This window comes from Ochotona princeps, chromosome 14 (assembly GCF_030435755.1).
Source record: "Ochotona princeps isolate mOchPri1 chromosome 14, mOchPri1.hap1, whole genome shotgun sequence".
In the NCBI taxonomy this organism is placed as follows: domain Eukaryota; kingdom Metazoa; phylum Chordata; class Mammalia; order Lagomorpha; family Ochotonidae; genus Ochotona; species Ochotona princeps.
In genome coordinates, this window is record NC_080845.1 from 42,247,694 (window position 1) to 42,268,874 (window position 21,181).

General features: G+C 38.5%; 1 protein-coding gene across 1 annotated transcript in view; it reads right to left on the reverse strand.

Annotated features, from left to right (window-relative positions):
* FOCAD (focadhesin) overlaps positions 1–21,181 on the reverse strand; it is a 266,859-nt gene that overhangs the window by 226,814 nt on the left and 18,864 nt on the right. Inside the window, exon 4 of the mRNA XM_058672241.1 lies at positions 12,878–12,982. Within this exon, the coding sequence (XP_058528224.1) occupies positions 12,878–12,982 (105 nt within the window). The remainder of the gene's footprint in view (positions 1–12,877; positions 12,983–21,181) is intronic.

Sequence of the window (21,181 nt, forward strand, 5' to 3'; positions counted from 1 at the left end):
GCAAATCTAACTTAAAATGTTTAAAAAAAAAAAGCTCTCTGTAAGTAGATACTATCATGATTAACATGAATGCAGGTTTTCGTTTTAAACAAAAAGACAAGCAGCTGGGAATCTGGGTCTATTTTTTCTGAATTTTTCTCTTTCCCTTTCAGTGCCAGGTACACATAGACAATGATATATTCTCTCTCTCTCTCTCTCTCTCTCTCTCTCTCTCTCACACACACACACACACACACACACACACTCATGTTCACCAAGCCAACCTTTTAAATTCAAACCAGTTCACTCGTGTTTTCCCAAAAGACAAAATACCCAATCAGGGAAAACCAGTTTATCACAGTCCCTCTAACATGATCTCCAGGTGAACATTGCTCAAACAAAACAAAAAACCCCCACAGAAGAAGCAAGCCAACTTAGTAAGTAATACTTCTTCAGTGCTCCCCAGCATTTACTAATATTGTCAACAACGAAGAACAGCACATGCATCTTAACAGGATGGCATGGGGAAGAAAGGAATGATAAATGCACGGTTCCAGTAGACTAGAACAGAGGCAGTGGTAATATAAGGATTCACCTTTCCAAGTATAAATACATCAATCTTAATAGAATGAGGCGGTAAAAAAAAATTTAGTCTTGTGGTAGGCAAATCAGAAAGCAAAACTTATTTGTAACCTTTAAGTCACCTCAACCTTTTTGCTACATCTTCTGAATATGGGAAAGCTATGATTTGATTTACATCATAAATTCAGCAGCAGACAGATTGCCTTTCTGTGTGAGGAAACAATGCCTGCAGTCACCATGCATTTCGGGTATGCAGCTGTGACCCTGGTGCTTTCAGAAGCATAGCATAGCACTTACTACATCAAATATGCATTGTAAAAGCATTTCTCTTCCTGCTCTGAATTTTGATTTGAAAGTACTGGTTAGAAGCAGACAGAGGACTTTTTTTAATCTCTGTAGATTCTAGGTCAAATGATGCATTAAAAAAACGTATTGAAAGATTCTACCATAGCAATTACTGCAAAAATATGAATCTAGAAAAGAAATAGTTGTGAATTTCGATATCTTACATCATTTCAAACCAAGTGTTTTACAGTTACCACAGGTTCTTAGAAAAAAAGCACAATTTTAATTTTGACATTGAGTCTATTAGAGTGAATAAGATTGTTTTTGAAAATGTACTTCATATCACAGTGACTCTGCCTTCACACTGACCTTTTTCATTACCTCTCATTTGAGAGCCATGTCTGCCAATATCAGAGGTCTAAAACCACTTCAAGTACAAGATACTGGCTAAGGGGAAACATACAATTACTTGAGAATCCAGAATCTTTCTATTGTGAAGTCACATACCATTTCTCTTTTTCACCACACACACACACACACACACACACACACACACAAATATGTCAATAAAGCAACACCTTTAACATTTTTACAATCATAAAGACACAAGCAAAGTGCCATGCCAGTTATTAATCATCTAAAATTAAAAGGAATTACAAAGCATTTTCTAGTTGCTATTACTAGTTGGAAGATTGTACAATATCTGCAGCCTATTCTTCATGACTGATTACAAATCCAGATGCAAATTCTAGGTGATTAGAACCATAAACTGTAAACAAAGACTTTACTGATAGAAAGAGGAATGATAGGAGGAAATGAAAACAGAATCAAAACACGCAGCTAGACAAAAAGAATAGTATTCTTGATTGTGTTTCCCAGTGACTGCCCTGGCTTTTTTATTATTAACTCTGCTGGGTTTTGGCAGTGCTAGACGGAACATTGATACTCCATGTGTTCCCACTGTCTTTCTCTGAATTGTTTTCATAAAGATTTCCATGCGTTCTCTGAAATGATATGCAATATTTTGAGCACACATACATGTGTGTGTAAAATACTAGGAGAAAACCCAAAGCTTAAATGAAAATACCAAATAAGATACTGACTAAGCCCCAAAAAAGGTAAGCTCCGGTAAATTAAAGCCAATTATGTCTATGGTTACCTGTTGCCATTAAGCCTTGCTAAATCCCTGCTTTCACAACACTCTAAAGTCTTTTTTTTTTTTTTTAATTATATATACAAAGGTCTCCAAAAAGTTCATGGAGCATGTACACCACACACCGTCTCGTGTTTTACTTTCGAGATACATAGATATTGACAGAGAGAAAGACAACCTCTATTCACTGGTCATTCCACAAATACCAGCAACTGTTAGGGCTAGGCCAGGGCCATGAGCCAGGAAGTCAGCGCATATCTCCCCTGCGGGTGCCAGAACCAGCTGCCTCCCTTGAGCTTACACTGGCAGGAATCTGGACTCAGAGCTGGAGTCTAGACTTGAACCCACACACTCCAACCTAGGACACTGGCATCTTTACCGATGTCTTACCTGCTGAGTCAGTCACTCAGCATTATCTTTCGATTTTTTCATAAATGTTTTTGGAGCACATTTGTGTGTATATTCTGCTCAGAATTTGTGTTTTCCTGCACATTTAATTTTTGTAAATGCACAAAAAAGGAAACATAGTAATGTATTCTATAGATTCCAAACCCTTACATAAGCTTGACTGTACAGCAGAAATGACTTCATACCAGTGGCAGGTTTAAGTAAAAGTGCACATCAGTACCTCAGGAATTACGCTGTAGTACTGCAATTAGCAGACCCCAGAAAGCAAAAGACTCTCTTTGATAACAAAACCACACTATACTAGCTCGACAGTTTATTTTTGAAACGTTAAAAGATTTTCTAGCAACCTAAGAAAGTACCAAAAAGATAAATATCAAATGTTTTCCCTGATTGGTGGTAAGTAATATAGAGTACCAAAAAAAAAAAAAAGGGTAGAGACAAAATTGAGATTTGGTCATTGTTTCTAGCCTTGTATACACTCTTGAGGAACAATGGTCTTTTTACTTAATTCCTGTTGAATTCTTTATTTAGTGGAAGATCAAGCTTGGGATTATAAAGGAAGTTGCAAGTATGCATTAAAAATTAAAATAAAAATAAGAAATAAAAGAGGAAGGATGGTAAGAGTTGGTGCGGAAGCAACTGAGGTAGGGCAGCTAGGGAAATAGCAATCTGTTCTTAAAATCATACAGACGAAATTTATCCCCGTAAATGGTTTTTTAAAGTAAGTAGTACATAAATATATAGAAATAAAAACAATTATTAAATAATTAATTTATTACTAAAATAATAAAACTTTCTGGAACTAGACTGTGACAATGGTTACATAACTGTGAATATAAAATAAACCAGTGAATTTTACAATTTAAAAGAGTGAATTTTATATCTCAAATCCAAATAAAAGTATTAGTTCTATTCCAAACGCAACTCAGCCATATACTATTTTAAACTGATTTTTTAATTATAGAAAAACTCACATATTCTGTGAAATAGGAATAAACTGCCAGTAAATAAACATATTAATGTGGATTTTCCTGAGAAAAGAAATATTTCAAATCAGACTTTCATTATCCTCTCAGTTTCCTTAACTGACGGATTAAATGTCATTCCAACAACTCAAACATATAGATCTATCTCTTCACCACCAATACATGTGAAGGTTGTGGTGGAGTCATAAATCAACATTTTGTAGCCATCACAATGAAAACAATTTAGGATGATACGTTTAATGAACAGTACAATATTTGTATGGTTTCAGTATGTTCCCTACAGAATGCTTGTTAGCTACAACACGGAAGTAATAGCTGTACAGTTGTGAAGTCAACCAATTCCCAGTTTTGGGAATCAAAATTTAAATCCCCAATGAAGCACTGCCTCCAGATGTAGTAACACCCAAGAAGATACAGCATCATTTACACAGCTTTCAAAGATGCCTGGAATACAGGGAAGGAGGAGAAACCGTTTCAGATTTAAAAGACTACAGGTGACATTTGGATCTAAACTGGATTCTACTGAATAAAAAGAAAAACAAATCCAAGGACATTGAGACAGTTGCCAAACCTTGAGTGTAACACCGCAAATATAGCAGCGTGAAAATACTGAAGTATGAAGGTAAATAGTATATAGAAGTATATTCTCTCATCCTTGAAACTGTTGTGGAATTTTAAAAGTATTTCAGAATAAAAGAAAACCCTCCAGTGACTTTTAACCCAAAGTCTCTGCCATGGCCTTACATGCTGCAGTTCATGTCCACCTTTCCTCAGCTTCTGTGCAGGCCGACCCTTCCACTGAGTTCTGAATCCCAGCTATTGCACCTTGATTTCTGTTGGACATCCACAACCACAAACTGGCCTTTGAGCCCGTAGGTCAGTACAGGGCATTTGGAATAACCTTCTTCTGCATCTATGCAGAAGCAACCAACTGTGAGTCCAAAATACTTGAGGGGGAAAAAGGGCGCATCTAGATTAGCCATGTATAGGCACTTTTCTTGTCATTATTCCCTAAGTAGTAACTATAACATAACCAGTATTTCAAAGCATTGATATCATATTGCATATTATAAATAATCCATAGAGGATTCAAAATACACAGGAACAGGTATGCAGGTTCACTCCAAATCCTATGCCATTTTCTATAAGGATCTCGAGCATTCACAGGTTTTAGCATTTTGAAGACCCTAGAGAGAATTGCCCCTGAATACTGAGGTATAGCTGTATTTATCTTGGACTTTCTCTTATTTTTTGTTTGATGATCCCGGAGGGTAAAAGCATTTACCTTGAGTAATAAGTAAAACAGTGTGATTTAAAAGCTCATATTTTTTAAAATCTTAAAATTAATACTGCAGCCAAATAAATCACAGGGCACCACACAGATGAGCAAATATACATCAACAGGGCATAGATTGGGGTGTTACTATCCACGATTATCAGTCGTTACCCCTTCAGAGCACACCATCTGCCAGAAACAGTTAATAATCCCTTATTTCAGAAAGTACAGCTTGATGTTGATCAGACCAAACCTTCCCACGAACAAGATTCTTAACATTTGATATTTGTGCATGTCAGCCACTGTCTGGCACATCAGAGTGAGGCATGAATCCTGGAACAAGTAGTTACTGCTCATAAATTCACAGCTATTTCCTCACTTTAGCTGGGGAAGAGATATCTTTAAAAGATTGCTATAATATGAATATGCAGAGGAAGAATTAAAAGCAAAATCACATGATAAAATTTCAGGGGGAAAGCTGGCATATTACAAAACAAATGAGAAAATGAACCTCTAATAATTTGCAATTCATAAAAATATAGTTATGCATCATTACAACCAAAATATCATTCAAACCTTGAGTCTCTGCCCCACTTCCTTTATGATTGATATTAGAAAACACTTAAGCAATTTAGTTAAATATAAGACTATTATAGAACAGAGGGATTCTAAGCTAACCAAAAGAAATTTCAGATCCAACAGAAGGGGATGAAAAAACAAAGTCTGAACTAAAGATATCTCAGTAGTGCTAAAAAGAAAAACCACGAACACAAAAATTGTTCACAAGTAGAAAAGGGCTTCTAAAGCCAACACAGATCACGAACTTGTTGCCCTTGGAGTTCATCCTGTGAACAGATGTGTTTTGCCTGCCAACCCTGTATTTGAAAAAGTTTGAACTGGTTGCCAGCATGTAGAAATTTGAAGTAATAATATCATTTATATTGAAAGACCTGAAATCTGGTAACAATGATGTTCCCTTGCTTCACTGCAACACTTGGTAGCAGTCCTCCACCCTGCACATTGAAGATCATACAAGAAACTTTCAAGACACTAAAATAAAAATACCAGTGCCTGAGGCTGAATCTCCAGTCATTCTGGATAGAAACCAAGTACTTGTATATTTAAAAGCCCCTTTAAACACTCTTAATATGTCAACTGAATTTGAACTATGGAAATGCAACAAGGTGGAGCAATCCGCTGTGGGGGGAGGGTGTGAAGAGGGGTGGGGGGAATCCCAGTGCATAAAAAATGTATCACATAATGCAATGTAATTAATTTTTAAAAAATGAAATGTAATAAAAATATGTTTAAAAAATAAAAATGAACACTCTTAACATGGAGCCAGTGTTGATATTCATGGACATAGAGTTTTACATTTGGCATATACTCTTCAATTAATCACAGTAGCCAAATGTACTGTATTTTTTTAGTTTCAGTAAGTCCCATCCTTAAGGGTTCTGGGAGTTGGAGTCCCATTTAATATCATCCTTGAACTAAAAAGACTGCCTACAAAAGGACCATCCAAGCAACATGAACTTCATTAGCTATATAAACACTCTAAGCCATTTTTTCACAAAGTGTGATCCATAGACGACCTGCATACAAATTCTTTGCTAAAATACAGATCTGCAAATCATGTTGCAGTCATACATATCAAAATCCCTAATGATGAGCTCCTATACACAGTATACAATAAAAAACCAGCATCAGTTTCTAAAGGTGTAGAGTCAGGAATCTCATTTCTTCTCTTCTGGCAACCACAATCTGGCCATTAAAAACACTAACATATGTCAGGACTACGGTATTAATTCTTTAGACATGTTGGTGAGACAAGACTCACAGTCTCTCTCTTCTGTTCACATTTGGCTTTCTCTCCCTGAACTGCTTTCCCCTTAGAATTGTTCTCTGATCATTCTCCTGGGCTCTCTATTGTCATTGGTTGACTTAGTAAGATACACTTTGTACATTAGTGCATCGGAACAGATACACTTCTTGCATCCTGGATAGGGAACAAAGAAAAGGAAAACAAAGAAAAGGAAGCATAATTAAGTCGCTGAAGATACCTTTTTTGGTCAGCCACAGAAGAATCATTACAACTCATACATGGTGCCCATACTTGGCACTCAAGCACTGAAGTAGTATTTCTCAAATGTGATCCACAAATGACCAATATCCATATTACCAAGCAACTGCATAAACCTGTATCCTGAGTCTCACTAAAACAAAACATAACACCCTACTGAATGAATGTCTCTCTCAAGCAGGACTCTTAGAAAAACTGAACTTTTAACAAGCTCCCCAGGTAGCTGTTAATGCAGGAACAGTTGGAGAACCTGAAAGTTCTCGGGTCTAACAAAAAATAGACCCATTCTAGAGCTCCATCAACAAATCTGCAAGGGCTAAAAGAAAGCAATGTCTAACATTCCTGCTGCTCTCATCTGTCTCCGCAATGGTAGTAGCACTTAAGCACATAAGCAACACAGATCCATGTAAAACAACCAACTATTCTTTCTTCAGTGTAATCCAAATTAACCAACAAGGACAAAAAGATGTGAAAAATACTAAAACCCTACTGAACACTGGCAGAGACTAATCTCATGGAAAAAAAAAAAGATTAACTTCAAGCCCAGAAAGCTTGCAATTATTTGTCATGCTACTTTCTCTTTTAAATTAATCCTATAGGATCACCAACAAACACCTCTCAGCAGAGTTCTAAGTCTCTCCTATCCTCTTCATGTTTTTACACACAGCTCAGTGGTTGCCTCTCCAAAGCTACATGATATTGCTAACCAACATGTGGAAAAGGCAGCTCTTAAGCAGTATGACAATTTTATGCTTGACTCAAGCAATCATTGGCCTCTGGAGCAGAATCTGCTCTTCAGGCTCACCGCTCCCATTTCTATCATCCACAATCCCCCTGGAGGAACTCAGAGCTCTTACACACTTGATAACACTCTACTGATTTATGGTGCCAAACGGCCAATTCACATGAGGGCTCTCCATAAACATTAACGGATTATGCCAATTCAGGTGATTGATTCTGGACTTCTTAATGTGCTACCTATCTCAAGAGAAGCCTTATGTATCCAGTTCTTTCAGTTCCTCAGACTGGTCACACTATCACTCCCTATACCCAATGCCTTCTGAAAACAAGACTAAAGTTAGAAGAATGAATTGCAGGAAAACATGTGAAACATCAGAGATGATTGAGAGCAATGAATATGAAAATTAAAGATAAACCTCCTCTTTAACCTCATGGAAGTCAGTGTTTCTTTAAAGCTAAGGTGCCTGTGAATTATCTCGAAAATTATTCTAAAATGCAGGCTCTGCATGAGGCAGTCTGGAGATGGAAGCCAAGATCCCACACTCTGACCAGATCCTTAGTAAGCACCCAGGCACTGATAATGTCAACATTCTGTTATTCAACGTGGTGGTGCAACTGCAGCACCGGTGTCAACTGGCAGATTCTTGGACAGGGCTCCTGAGCCCACCCTGCATCCCAGAACAAATCTGCACTTCAGCAGGATGAGTTCAACCGGTTACTGCACACATCAGACAGCAGCTGACTTCTATCTTTAATCACTGTGAATCAGAATCAGCTGGAACCGTTAAAAAAATGCCAGACCTCACAGTAAAGATTTTTGATTCAATTGATCTGGGATATTTAATTGTTCCCATGCTTGTTTGTTTCTAAGCACAACTGGGTGTTCTAATAAGCAGCTAGTGTTGAGTACCAATGATTAAAAATATCCCACTGGGTTGGAGGAAATATGGAATGACTACTAATGAATGATGAATTCCTTTGAGAAATAATGAAAATGTTCCAGGATTGATTAGAGTGATGGTTGCATAACTCAGTGAATATACTACCAAACCATTAAATGGCATATTTTACATGAATTAATCTTATAGTATGTGAACTATATATCAATAAAACTATTACAAAAATATTAAATTAAAATTTCAATAGCTTCCTATTTAAAAATAAAAAAATAGCCCCGTTTGAACAATAAAATGGAATTATTCTTTCCTGGAACCTAGCCCAAGAATTTGGACTTTTTTTTTTAAAAAGGTGGAGAAACAAAAATATTAAGACCTGATCATTTATAATCTGGGTTCAATTTTGGCCAAACAATAGGCAAAGAAGAAACCTGAAATTAAAACTTTGCATCCAAAAGAACAACAGAATGTTTAAAGAATGCTTACCAGGTTGTAACACTTTACTTTGCAGACCCCAAGTTTACATAATATTTTCAAACAAATAATTCTCCTTTTGTTTCCCTGATTTAAAAGTAAAACAGTGATGTTAATATATTACCATGGCTCAAGAAAAACACTGTGGCTGGTTGTTGTGGCACAGCAAGTTAAATCACCACATGACATGCCAGAAACCTATATGAGCACTGGTTCAAGACTCCACTTCTCAAGAGCTTCTAATCCAGCTCCCTGCTAATGTGCCAGGGAAAGCAGCAGCAGATGGTTCAAGTACTTGGGCCCATGCCACCCCATAGAGGAGACCCAGCTGGAGTTCTTGACTCCAGACTTCAGCCAGACCCAGCTCTAACCATTAAAGCCATCTGGGAGAGTGAACCAGTAAACGGAAGATCTCAAGCTCTCTCTCTCTGTAACTTAAATAAATCAGGGGAAAAAAAAACTTTCCTGTTTTTGAAGACATTTCTAAAACATGCTAAGATAAAATATAAAATGTTACTTCATTTTAAATGCCCTTGCTTAAAAATATAGCTTCAGTGTTTCTTCCTTTTTTCCTTTCTTTCTTTGGAAAAAGATGTGTGCCAAATGGGGAGGGATCACCACTCAGCCCAGCTGGAAGAGGGCCTAAGGTTTGACCAGCAGGGGCCCAGGTTCCTGGAGAGGGCCTGAGGCCTAAAAGGCATGGACCAGGGTGGTTGCCTGGCATGGCTGGGAGAGGATCGAGGGCCTGAGCCATGCAAGCTAGGGTGGTCACCTAGCCAAGTTGGGTTTCCTGGAGGGGGCATGGCACCTGAGATGTGAGAGTCAGCCCAGTTAGGAGAGGGCCTGAATTGAAAAAACTGAGAGAACTGCCTGACCCTACCAGTCTCCCACCTAAGTCTGCCTAATCCAGTGAAGTAGTCATAGATCTCAAATTCAACCCAACCTTCCAAAAAGGCAAAACGGGAAGTAAAGCCTTTGCTTCCTACATATTAATATTGCTACAGATTAAGGCAGTCATATCTCACAGGTCTCTCCTCTTGATCCTCTTTGGAAGCTGCTACTGGCAGGAAAACTGTTCAGTGAGTTCTTCTAATATAGTATTTAGAAGATTTTTCTATGTCACATGAAACTATTCTTATATTTTTGTAAATATTCATGTTTTAAATCATTGTTCGACAGTTAGATTTACAGAAAGAAGGAGAAACAGAGATTGAGAGAGACAGTGATCATCCATCTGCTGGGTTAATACCCAAACAGCTGCAATGGCCAGAGCTGAGCTGACTGAAAGTCAGGAGCCTGGAGCTTCTTCTGGGTACCCGACATGGATGCAGCAGCCCAAGAACTTGAGCCATCTTTCTCAGTTTCCCCAGGTCATAAACAGGGAGCTGGATCAGAAGTGGAGGAGCCAGGACACAAACCATCCTCCATAGGAGATGTCAGCATCATAGGAAGAGGATTAGCCTGTTAAGCCATTGTGCTGGCTCCACATAAAATTAATTATTCAAAAACCTGACTCTGGCTAGGTAGTTTGGCCTACACTTCAGGCCAGTTAGTACAGCAACTACTCAAGTCTGCAGAAAATCCATCTAGAGAAGCCATGTAAAACTGACAACCTCAGAATGAGTACTTATAACAAGGAGGAGCCTTTGCAGTGATTAATGGAATCCGTCACCTCTACTTTAATAGTAGTATGTTCACGGAAAGAGGCATTAAAAATCTTCCCATGCAGGCTAGATGGTTTTACAACTTACATAGGGGCAACTTATCAACACCCAGTATTTGGGAAATAATAAATTATAACCTTTCTAAAAAAAAAAGCTCTCCACTTACAATTTGTTTCTTTCCTGTATCACTCACAGTGACTGATTAAACTTGTCTGTTTCAGAATCGAACTTCTCAGAGCAGTATGGACAATGCAGAGGACACAGTCATTGACAATAACAGGAAATTCCCTACCTCAAGAGATGAATCCATTAGATGAGGCAGGGAAGAAAATTTTAAACCCAGATAAGGTCTATTTCCCTAATTAGCAGAAAGCAATTACACAAGATGTGATGAATATGCCTCCTTCAGCAATGATTAAGATTTATGGTCAGAAATCTCTGAGGAGGAAAAGAATTGGGATAGGTAGGTAGCTAGCTTTCAATCAAGAACTGGAAGCCACATCTCTCCCACTTCTATGTAATACCATCCACCTACCTGCCAATCAAATGACTCCCCTCCCTCAGGTGCACTGCCCCTCACCTAGGACACTGATTTGGTATTAGGTTATTACTCCCCATTCCAAGCTCATAAGAAATGCAACAGAGAGAGGAGCACTCTCTCTTCCCACCCACACAGGACAGAAGGTTTATAAGATTTGTATATTATGGAATCAAGCCAGAATATGCTGGCCTAACAGGTTGGTCAGACTTGTTCTATTGTAGATCCAGAACCCATTTGACCAGTTTGCATCAAAGACTAGCCCAACCAACCCAGGCTTCTGGCTCCTGGCCATTGTGGCCATCTGCAGAATAGAATGGCAGATAGAAGATCTCTCTCCCCATCACCCCTTTGTTAATTCTTTCAAACAGATAAATAATTTTTTTAAATGTAGCTTAAGAAACTATTATTAATGTACTCATGAAAACAAGAGATCATAACACCAAAAATTACAAGATGATCATGCTAATATATGAGATACTATTAACTTACTATAAAAATAAAGCATTAGGACCCAGCACGATGGCTCAGCAGCTAAATCCTGGCACCTTGCAAGCACCAGGATCCCTTTGGGTGCTGATTTGTGTCCTAGCTGTTCCATTTTCCCTTCCAGCTCCTTGCGTTTGGCCTGGGAACGCAGCAGAAGATGGCTTAAAGCCTTGGAACCCTGTACCCTCGAGGGAGACCTGTAAGAAGCTCCTGGGTTGAAATCAGCTCAGTTCTGGCCATTTCAGTCACATGGGGAATAAAACAGCAGATGGAAGATATTTATCTCTGTCTCTCCCATGCTCCATAGATTTGCCTTTCCAATAATTTTTTTTAATTTTTAAAAGTTAAAAATAAAAGAAAGCACTATAGACAATAGATATAACTATGTATTTTGGATTCTCACAGCTTCTGACAGGTATACTGTAAAATTATCAAACCCACAGGTATCATAGGTTCAAGCCTATGACAGCCCAAAAGCAACTGACTGATTTTTCCTGCTGGATCACCAAGTCCATGTAAGCCATCATCCCCTCATGAAACAACACCTTGTTTTTGATCCCATAGTCTCATTCTTTCAAAGCAGGTTCACAGCAGATCCATGACTAAACAGACTTCCTAGGAAAAATAAACTGGTAACCTGTACCTTCCAGGCCCGCTACCAACAGAGGACTTTCTTCTCTTTAGAAACAACTCTCTGGAACCTTCAAACAATGGGTAAAGTTACTTTGACAAGATGCTATGAATCCTTCCCTTGTCTTCTACTCCACCAATGCGTTTTACTATTATTTCTGCTGTATTTAGTTTCTTTTCTGAATAATTCTACATTATTATATCCAAAGATGACAAATAAAAAAGGCAAATCACCACTCCTAACAAGTTGCTATAGGTAACACACTTGCCAAACAGTGTCCCATTACTTTCTATACTGAGGAAGTTAACCTCCACAGGAGGACATGTGCTCAATCGACTTCAATTCACATCTTACTGAAAAGTCAGTTACATATTCTGGAGAAAAAAAATAATGAATTAGACTTTGGATAACAGATTTAAATTCTAGGGAATCAATCTTGAAACTGAACTAATGATATTTAGCATGTTACTGACTTCATCTTATTCCTCTGAGTCTTTGAACCATTAAATTTCTTTCTAAACAGATCAGCTACTCAAAAAAGTGGGCCAGGAAACCAGTCAGGGTAAATATTCCTAATCACTCTGTGCATATCATTCAAAATTTAATAGTTAATACTCAGTGGATTATCATGTCACGTTCATAACTCAGTTACCCAACCATTTTTTCCCTAGAAAGGCATAAACAAGGCTTACCTCACAGTGTAGATATCCTGAATATTTTTCTCTCCACCCTGTCCTTCCTTAACAGCTTGCATTTGTAACAATTTCATAACAGCTTTTATCAAACCATGGGTATTCCTATTGGAAAAAAAAAGACCAACATGTTAAATATTACAAGTGTGAAGTGAAAATTCTAACCAGGTGCTTAATCCTGCTACTTTCAAGTATCTAAACCCTTGCCACCCACGTTGAACAGTAGCCATTCCAGGGCATCCAGCTCATTCTACTGCAAAAAACCAACACACAGAAAGGGACAGACATGGAGTTAAAAGACTCAAACCCCCAACCCATCAATCATCTCCCTACATCCTCTTGGGGGAAAATCACCCAGAAGAGAGAAAAAAACACAAACATTACCCCCACAAAATTTTAAGCAGCAACCACATCAGTTACTCTTTTGGAATGATCAAGTCTTTCATTTATAAATATTAGCAGACCATGAAAAACAATAAGACATATGAAACCGATCAACCACTCAAAAAAAAAAAAAAATGAGCCAAGGGACCAGTTAAAGTAAATATAAAAGATCTCAGAAATTTCTTTAAAAAATAAAAGAAAGAAAACTTTGTTCAACGAAAAAAAAATTGTCTTAATCTTGGTTGTTAATATTCATTGAGCATGTACTGCGAAACCAACACTCTGCTAAATGTTCAATACTGTCATTTACCATTCAAAACCCTGTTGGATACAAATATTCATTTGTTTATTTTAATATTTATTTTTTTATTGGAAAGTCAGATATATGGAGAGGAGGAGAGACAGAAACAAAGATTTGACCATCCACAGATTCACTCCTCAAGAGGCCACAAAGACTCGAGCTGAGCCGATTTGGAACCAGGAACCAGGAGCTTCTTCCAGGTCTCCCCATAGGTGCAGCGTCCCAAGGCTTTGGGCCATCCCCGACTTCTTTCCAGGCCGCAAGCAGGGAGCTGGATGGGAAGCAGGGCTGAGAGTTTCAGAACTGGTGCCCATATGGGATGTCAATGCGTGCAAGGTGAGGATTTTAGCTGCTAGGCTACTGCACAGGGCCCACAAATTATTACTTATTTTTTAATTAGAACAAGACGTGCTTAGGAGCATTTCAAACATTAATATGAAATGTTACTGAATAAGTTTTCTAATAGCATTTCAGGTTTTCCAGTTGGCAAACAAATTTAACCACACAGTAGGGAGGTTAGCACTATCAGCACAGTAGCCACCAGCCACACAGGCTACTGAGCATCAGTAATACAGCTAGTCCAAATAAGACATGCTACAAACATATAACACATGCTGGTTTTAAAGCACTTAGGACATAAGAAAGAATATATACATCACATTATAATTTTATGTATTGGTTAGATACTAAACATTTTTATATACTGGGTTGTATAAAACAATTATCTGTTTCTTTTTACTTTGCATGTGATAACTAGAAAATTCTGATTGACTTATTGTGACTTGCATTTGGGTTCATGTTGTACTTCTATTTCATTGTACTGCTGTGGATATTCATATCACTTGCTTCCTAAGCAGATTCCCTGGGAAATGTGGAGGTGTTTCTTGCAGTGGAAGCATTTCCCAGTCTTTGTTTTCTGTTTCGTGTGGATTTTCCTTGAACCATGTGGTATAGACTCATGCATGAATCTTTGTAACATCGTCACACACGTACGTTTTCTCTCCTGTGTGGATTCTCAGATGAACAAAGCATTCTCAACCTCAACAGCAGCCTGTTCTGTACAGGCTCCCTCACGGCTGCCAAGGCTCAGCTTCACTCATATTCCCTCAGCAGCATTATTTCAATTTCATGGCACCCTAATTTTTTAGATACATTTATTTTTATTAGAAAGGCAGATTTACAGAAAGAATGGGAAATGGAAAAATCTACTGTTTTCCTAGGTCACAAGCAGGGAGCTGTTTGGGAAATGGAGCAACCAGGACACAAACCAGCACCCAAAGGAACCCTGGCGCTTGCAAGGTGAGGATTTAGCCACTAGACCACCACAGCAGCAGGTACCCTATTTTGAGGAGCAAATTATGGCCAGTTAATCCCAGCATATATCTCAAGAAATATTTTAAAGGGAAAAAATGATAAATAGAATGAATTATAATTGTCTTCAGAAGGTCTGTGTGCAAGGCACCTCCGTGGGTGCAGAGGTGTTGCCTTGTTTTTCTCCTTTGGGACTATACAGATGCTGCTGAGAACCTTCCACCACTTACATTCTGGGTTTCTACACTCTTCTGACTCAAAAGCTTAGAAGATTATATCTCAACACTCAACTTTTTAAAATAAAATTCACTTTTCACAGTTTTTCACACTATCCACTTTTACAAAATTACAACCTTCCTGCATCTAAGAAGCCTGGACTGTTAAGAAACGGTATTGTCCAGTATGTTCTCTAGCTCCTTACAAGGCCTTCCAGCATGCTCCATTACCAAAGCTGAGAGCCCTCCAAAATCGATGCCACACTGCCCTAACACCAATTTGTCAGCTGCTAGCGGACATAAATGGTCTGAGTTATAGAGGGCAGAGCTTACAGAGTCTTCTCAAAGTCTCAGCGGACTAGCACTCCTTCAGGTAAGTAAATTCTTTAAAGTTGAATCACTGGGCCTCAGAGTTACTGTCCTGCCTGGTGAAACTCAGCTTCTTGGGATGACACAAATCCCATCAGCTCTGACCCACATCTATGCAATAGATGTAATATGAGATCATAACATTGCAAGCCTATCATTCTTTTTTTAGCAGGTAACTTCTCACCATTACTTAGTCTATGAGCAGATCGAAGGACCCTGTATCTCATGGAGAATATTCACAGAGCGGTTGACCAGGGCAAAACTTCAGTTTGCCCTATTGAAAAACACATGACCTGCTCAGAAGCCTTCCTGTGCTGCAGCCTTCAATGTTCATATGACAGGAAATCAACTCTGGAGTCTGACTGAAGCTTAATGACTTCTTTGATCAAGTACAGAAAAGTGCAGGACTCACTGGGAACCTCATTAGGCCACTTCCTGAGCCTAATGATAATTTGGAATAGTTCCCATTTCAATTGATCTGGATTGGCAAAATTTCTGATTGCATTTCTTCCAAAAAATATGTATTCATTAAAGAAACCTTCCTTGTACATGAAACTACTTTTTTCCCTTATTTGAGGTGTATTTGCCATATAACTGGTATTTAAGTGAGGGCAGATAACAGATCTTTGATTTTTAAACAAATTGTATCTCCCACATCTTTATGAAAACAGTTGAATCTTGGAAAAAAGTACATATATGGCACTCACATTTAACTCCAAGGTGTTCAGGAAGTCACTGAGACAGACAAATTAATTCTAGGTATCTAATTTTAGACATCATTCATTTTTATGTGAATTTGTGAAGTGGGTTAAAAGTGATGATTTCAGATTAATTTTTACTTAAAGCCCTGATTTAACTCCAATTAGAGAACTTCGATCAAGTCACTTAATGCCTAAAAAAGAATCTCAACATTCTAATCTATAAAAACTAAAATTTCAAAAATCAGACCATTTCTTGTGTTGAAGAGTAAATTAGAATATGTCAGTGGAGCCAGTGCTGTGGCTCAACAAGCTAATCCTATCACTTCAATTGCCAGTAAGCCACAAGGGAAGTGATTCCTGTCCCAGATGCTGCACCTCCAATCCAGCTCTCTGCCTGTGCTCTGGGAAAGCAGTCAAAGACAACCCAAAGCCTGGGGACCCTGTACCCGCGTGGGAGACCTGGAAGAGTCTCCTGACTCCTGGCTTTGGATCATCTCAGTTCCAGCCGTGTGCCTCTTGAGGAGTGAATCACCGGATGGAAGATCTCCATCTCTGTCTCTCCTCCTCTCTGTATATCTGACTTTCCAATAAGAATAAATAAATCTTCAAAAAAAAAGTTATGACAATCTAATGCATATACTTACAATTGTACCATAAAGACTACAATGTTTCTCCCTCTTTAAAAATAAGACTGTGTGAGCACAAGTGTCAGGGTTAATGAATTACAAAGCCTACAATCTGTTTGAAACTGACTATTTTCCATCCAGCACTGGAAGTCGCCACCATTGTTAAAGTCAGTGAGCAAGCAGATTTGTCTGTTTCTTCTTTTTTCTCTGTTAACTCTGGCTTTCAAATAAAAATACATAAATCTTTCAAAAAAAAAAAGGAAGAATAAATCAGTTATGAGCTCATTTTGGTACCAAAAAAAATGAAATCCAATCGTCCTTTATTTTCAAAATACACATTTCCATGAACTTTTTGAAGATTCTTCAAATATGATAAATAAAGGGATAATAGCCATGAAGCAACAAAAATAACAAAGCAAAATTCAGAAGAGAAAAGTGAGACAATTTTGCTATGTAAATCATACAATAAAATTCTTAACTTCAAGAGTTGATGAGAGAATGGGGAAATTAAGCACTTCCATGTTGACAATACACTGGTTTATCCTTTATAAAAAACAATTAAGTAGTGTCTATAAAAATTTTAATCAACATGATTTTTTTCCTAAAATTTACCTTTATGGGAATGCAACCTATAGGATTATGCTTATATATAGTGAAAAGACACAATTATACTTCATTTTGCTATTTCAAAAAAGGAAGAAAAGTCGGGCCCAGCACAGTGGTCTAGCAGCTAAAGTCCTTGTCTTGAATACACCATGATCCAAAATGGCTGCTGGTTCTAATCTCGGCAGCTCTACTTCCCATCCAGCTCCCTGCTTGTGGCCTGGGAAAGCAGTCAGGGACGGTCCAATGTCTTGGGACCCTGCACCCACTTGGGAGACCTGGAAGAAGTTCCTGGATCCTGGCTTCGGATTGACACAGCACCGGCCATTGTGGTCACATGGGGAATGCATCATTGGACGGAAGAGCTTCCTGTCTCTCTTCCTCTCTGCATATCTGACTTTGTGACAAAAATAAAACAAATCTTAAAAAAAAAAAGAAGAAAATTCACATCTGCCAATAAGAAAATTATTCAAATATAACAGATCTATATTACAGAACACTGTGTAGTTGTTAATGAGGGCAGAAATAGAGTAAGTCTACAAAATTATGCAGAAAGATTTCATCACTTGGGAAAACACTTGCAGTGTGTGTGTGTGTGTGTGTATAAGAACATTTTTTAGATGCACAAATACAATGACAATTTCATTCAGGTTCCTTGGTCCTTAATTCCATGTGCCTGGATCTGACTTCAGATTACTCAAGCCTTCCTCTATATCTTGGAGAAAACCCAAAGTAACATTTAATGGAATCTGTGAGATATTTCTTATCCTGGAAGCTTCTCAGTCCTGTCTTATCCTCTCTTCATCAGGACCAAATATTTAAAAATGATTTTTCTTAAAATAAAACAATAAAACAAATGAGACCAGTATTGTGAGAGTAGGTTAAGCCACTGCCTGCAGTCCCTGCAACCAATATAGGTGACAGTTCAAGTCCCACGTGCTCCACATTAGTTCCCTGCTAACGTGCCTAGGGAAGCGTGAAAGATGGTCTAAGTGGGCCCCTGCAACCACATGGCAGACCCAGAAGCAGCTCCCGGCTCGTGGTCCGGCCCCAGCCATTGTGACAATCTGGGGAGTGAACCAGCAGATAAAACATTCTCTCTCTCTGCAGTTTAACTAATGTAAATAGTAATAATAATAATAATAAAAAAGAGGGGGAGGATCCTTGCCTTGCATGCAAGGCATGACCCCATATGGGCACTGGTTCATATCCTGGCTGCTCCACTCCCCTTCTAGCTCCCATTTTGTAGCCTGAGAAAGCAGCAGAGTTACGCCCAAAGTCTTAGGACCCTGCACCCATGTGGGAGACCCAGAAGAATCTCCTGGTTCCTTGCTTTGGATCAGCTCAGCTCTGGTCTTTGGGGCCACTTGAAGACAGAATCAGTGGAGGAAAGATGTTTCTATTTGTCTCTCCTTCTCTCTGTAGATCTTTCCAAAAAAATAAATAAGTCTTTAAAATACATATATTTAAAAAGAAGATTTTTATCCCCTTTCTACTTTCACTGTCATAAAATGCTATTGTTTGACTTTTAAAGAGTGTGAACACCATTTTTTAAGTTAGCTTTAAAAATGAAATATGCATAATCTCAAGGAGAAAAAGAACTCTGAATACAAACAAAAGATTCAATCTGACATTCTGGATAGATGATATGAGCTGATGCTTAAATACTCACAAATAATAAAATAACTTGTATCTTTTATTTAGGACTTAACTTCAGCCGTAGTCCAGCATGGGCACAAAAATAAGTGTTTCATTTGAGAAATTGGACTTCTGAGGAATATTTTCAGGAACTGGAATTGGCCTTTAGTCAAGCCATAAGTGTAAATGTAAGATACACAAATGTATTCAGAAAAATTAATTAACAAATCAAAATAAAGATTTTAATCAGGCAAAAAAGGAGCTGATTAGATATTATGCCTAACTTATTCATAGTATAATATGTTCAGGGAACTATTATTACCCCTCCCCAAAATTTATAACCATATTTAGCTGGCTACTAGGTATTCCCACTTCAGCATATAAACTGTGCCTTGTACATAACATCTCCAAAATGGAACTTATTCAGTCTTCATACATCTGGTCTTCTAATGTTCTTCTCCATAGATAGGGGAGGAATCATATTCCATCCACCTCAAAGCGTCTCACAAATCTATTTCTGCGATCTTTTCTTCAAGCAAGCATCATCTCTCACCGGAACCACAGCAATATCCACCTAAACTAATATAATCTCCTCAATCTTTCCTATACACTATCTGCCTAGCCCAAAACTAACGCTTTTAATTTTTCCTTCATATTTGTACTGTAGCAAAAGCTGTCTTTTTGGAAACATGAATACCTAGTAGATAAAACACTTTAATAGGAGTAATTTTTCACACAGCAATTAAGACATTCCCTGGAAGACTGACAGCCCATATTTGAGCGCCTGGTTGGAGTCCCAGATCTGTTTTTCTGCTTTGTGCACCCAATGAGGACAGAAGCCAATAGGTCCAGTACTACTTGGGTTCCTGTCACAGGCATGGGAGCCACAGTTGGAGTTTGTGGCTCACAGCTTTGGCCTGGCCAAGCCCTCACTGTTATGGTCATTTGGGAAGTGAACTAGCAGACAGAAGATCTCTTCCCTGTTTTCTCCCTCCATCCTCCCCACTCCAGATGTGTGTATATCTTCAATTCTCTCTCTCTCTCTGCCTTTCAAATAAAATGAAATTACATTAGGGAACAAATTTTTTAAGTTTTTAAATTTTTTTTTAAGTTTTAAACACTTCAATAGACATCTTCTGCAACAAAATCAAGTCCCAAATCCTCTAGGGTTAGTATTTTGAAGTACTGGGCTAGGCTGCTGCTTACATTGCTGGCACCGCACGTGGGAACTGGTTCATATCTTGCTGTTCCACCTTTGATCCAGCTCCCTGTACCAGGCCTATGGAAAGCAGAAGGTGGCCCCAGTGTTTGGGTCCGTGCTACCTATATGGAAAACCTAGAAGAAGCTCTTGGCATCTTACTATTTGAAAGTCAGAGTTACAGAGAACGAGAGAGAGACAGGGACAAAGATCTTCTCCCATTGCCTCACTTCCCAGATGGCTACAAGGGCCAGGGCTGGGACTGGCTAAAGCCAGGACCCAGATGTCCAACATAGGTGCAGGAACCCAAGCACCTGGGCCACCTCTCACTATTTTCCCAGGCACACTAGCAGGGTACTGGATAAGAAGTGGAACAACCAGGGTCCAGCACAATAGCCTAGTGCTTAAATCCATGCCTTGCATGTGCCAGGATTCCACATGGGCAACTGGTTTGTGGTGTCCCGGGTCCTCTACTTCCTATCCATCTCCCTGCCTGTGGCCTAGGAAAGCAGCAGAGGATGGCCCAAAGCCTTGGGACCCTGCACCCACATGGGAGACCCAATAGCAGCCCCTCATTCCTGGTTTTGATCAGCTGAGCTCTGGCAATAGTGGCCTTTTTGAGAGTGAACCAGCGGATGGAAAGTCTTTTTTTCTCTCTTCTCTGTAAATCTGCCTTTCCAATAAAAATCGATACATCTTTAAAAAAATAAATTCAATCAATTTATATTATCAAGCAATAAAACATCACTTTTGGGGAAAAGGAAGTAGTGGAGTCTATTGTTAGATTATATTGTTGTTGTCACTATGTTATTGCCTTTGTTGCTGTTTGTAGGTTTTCTTCATCTAATTCAACTCAATCCATAAACTTAAACTGTAAGATTCCTGACAGAAAAACAAAAGACAGAAATAGACAGGTGATACACTGAGCTTTATCTGCCATGTTGAAAATTACTCAAC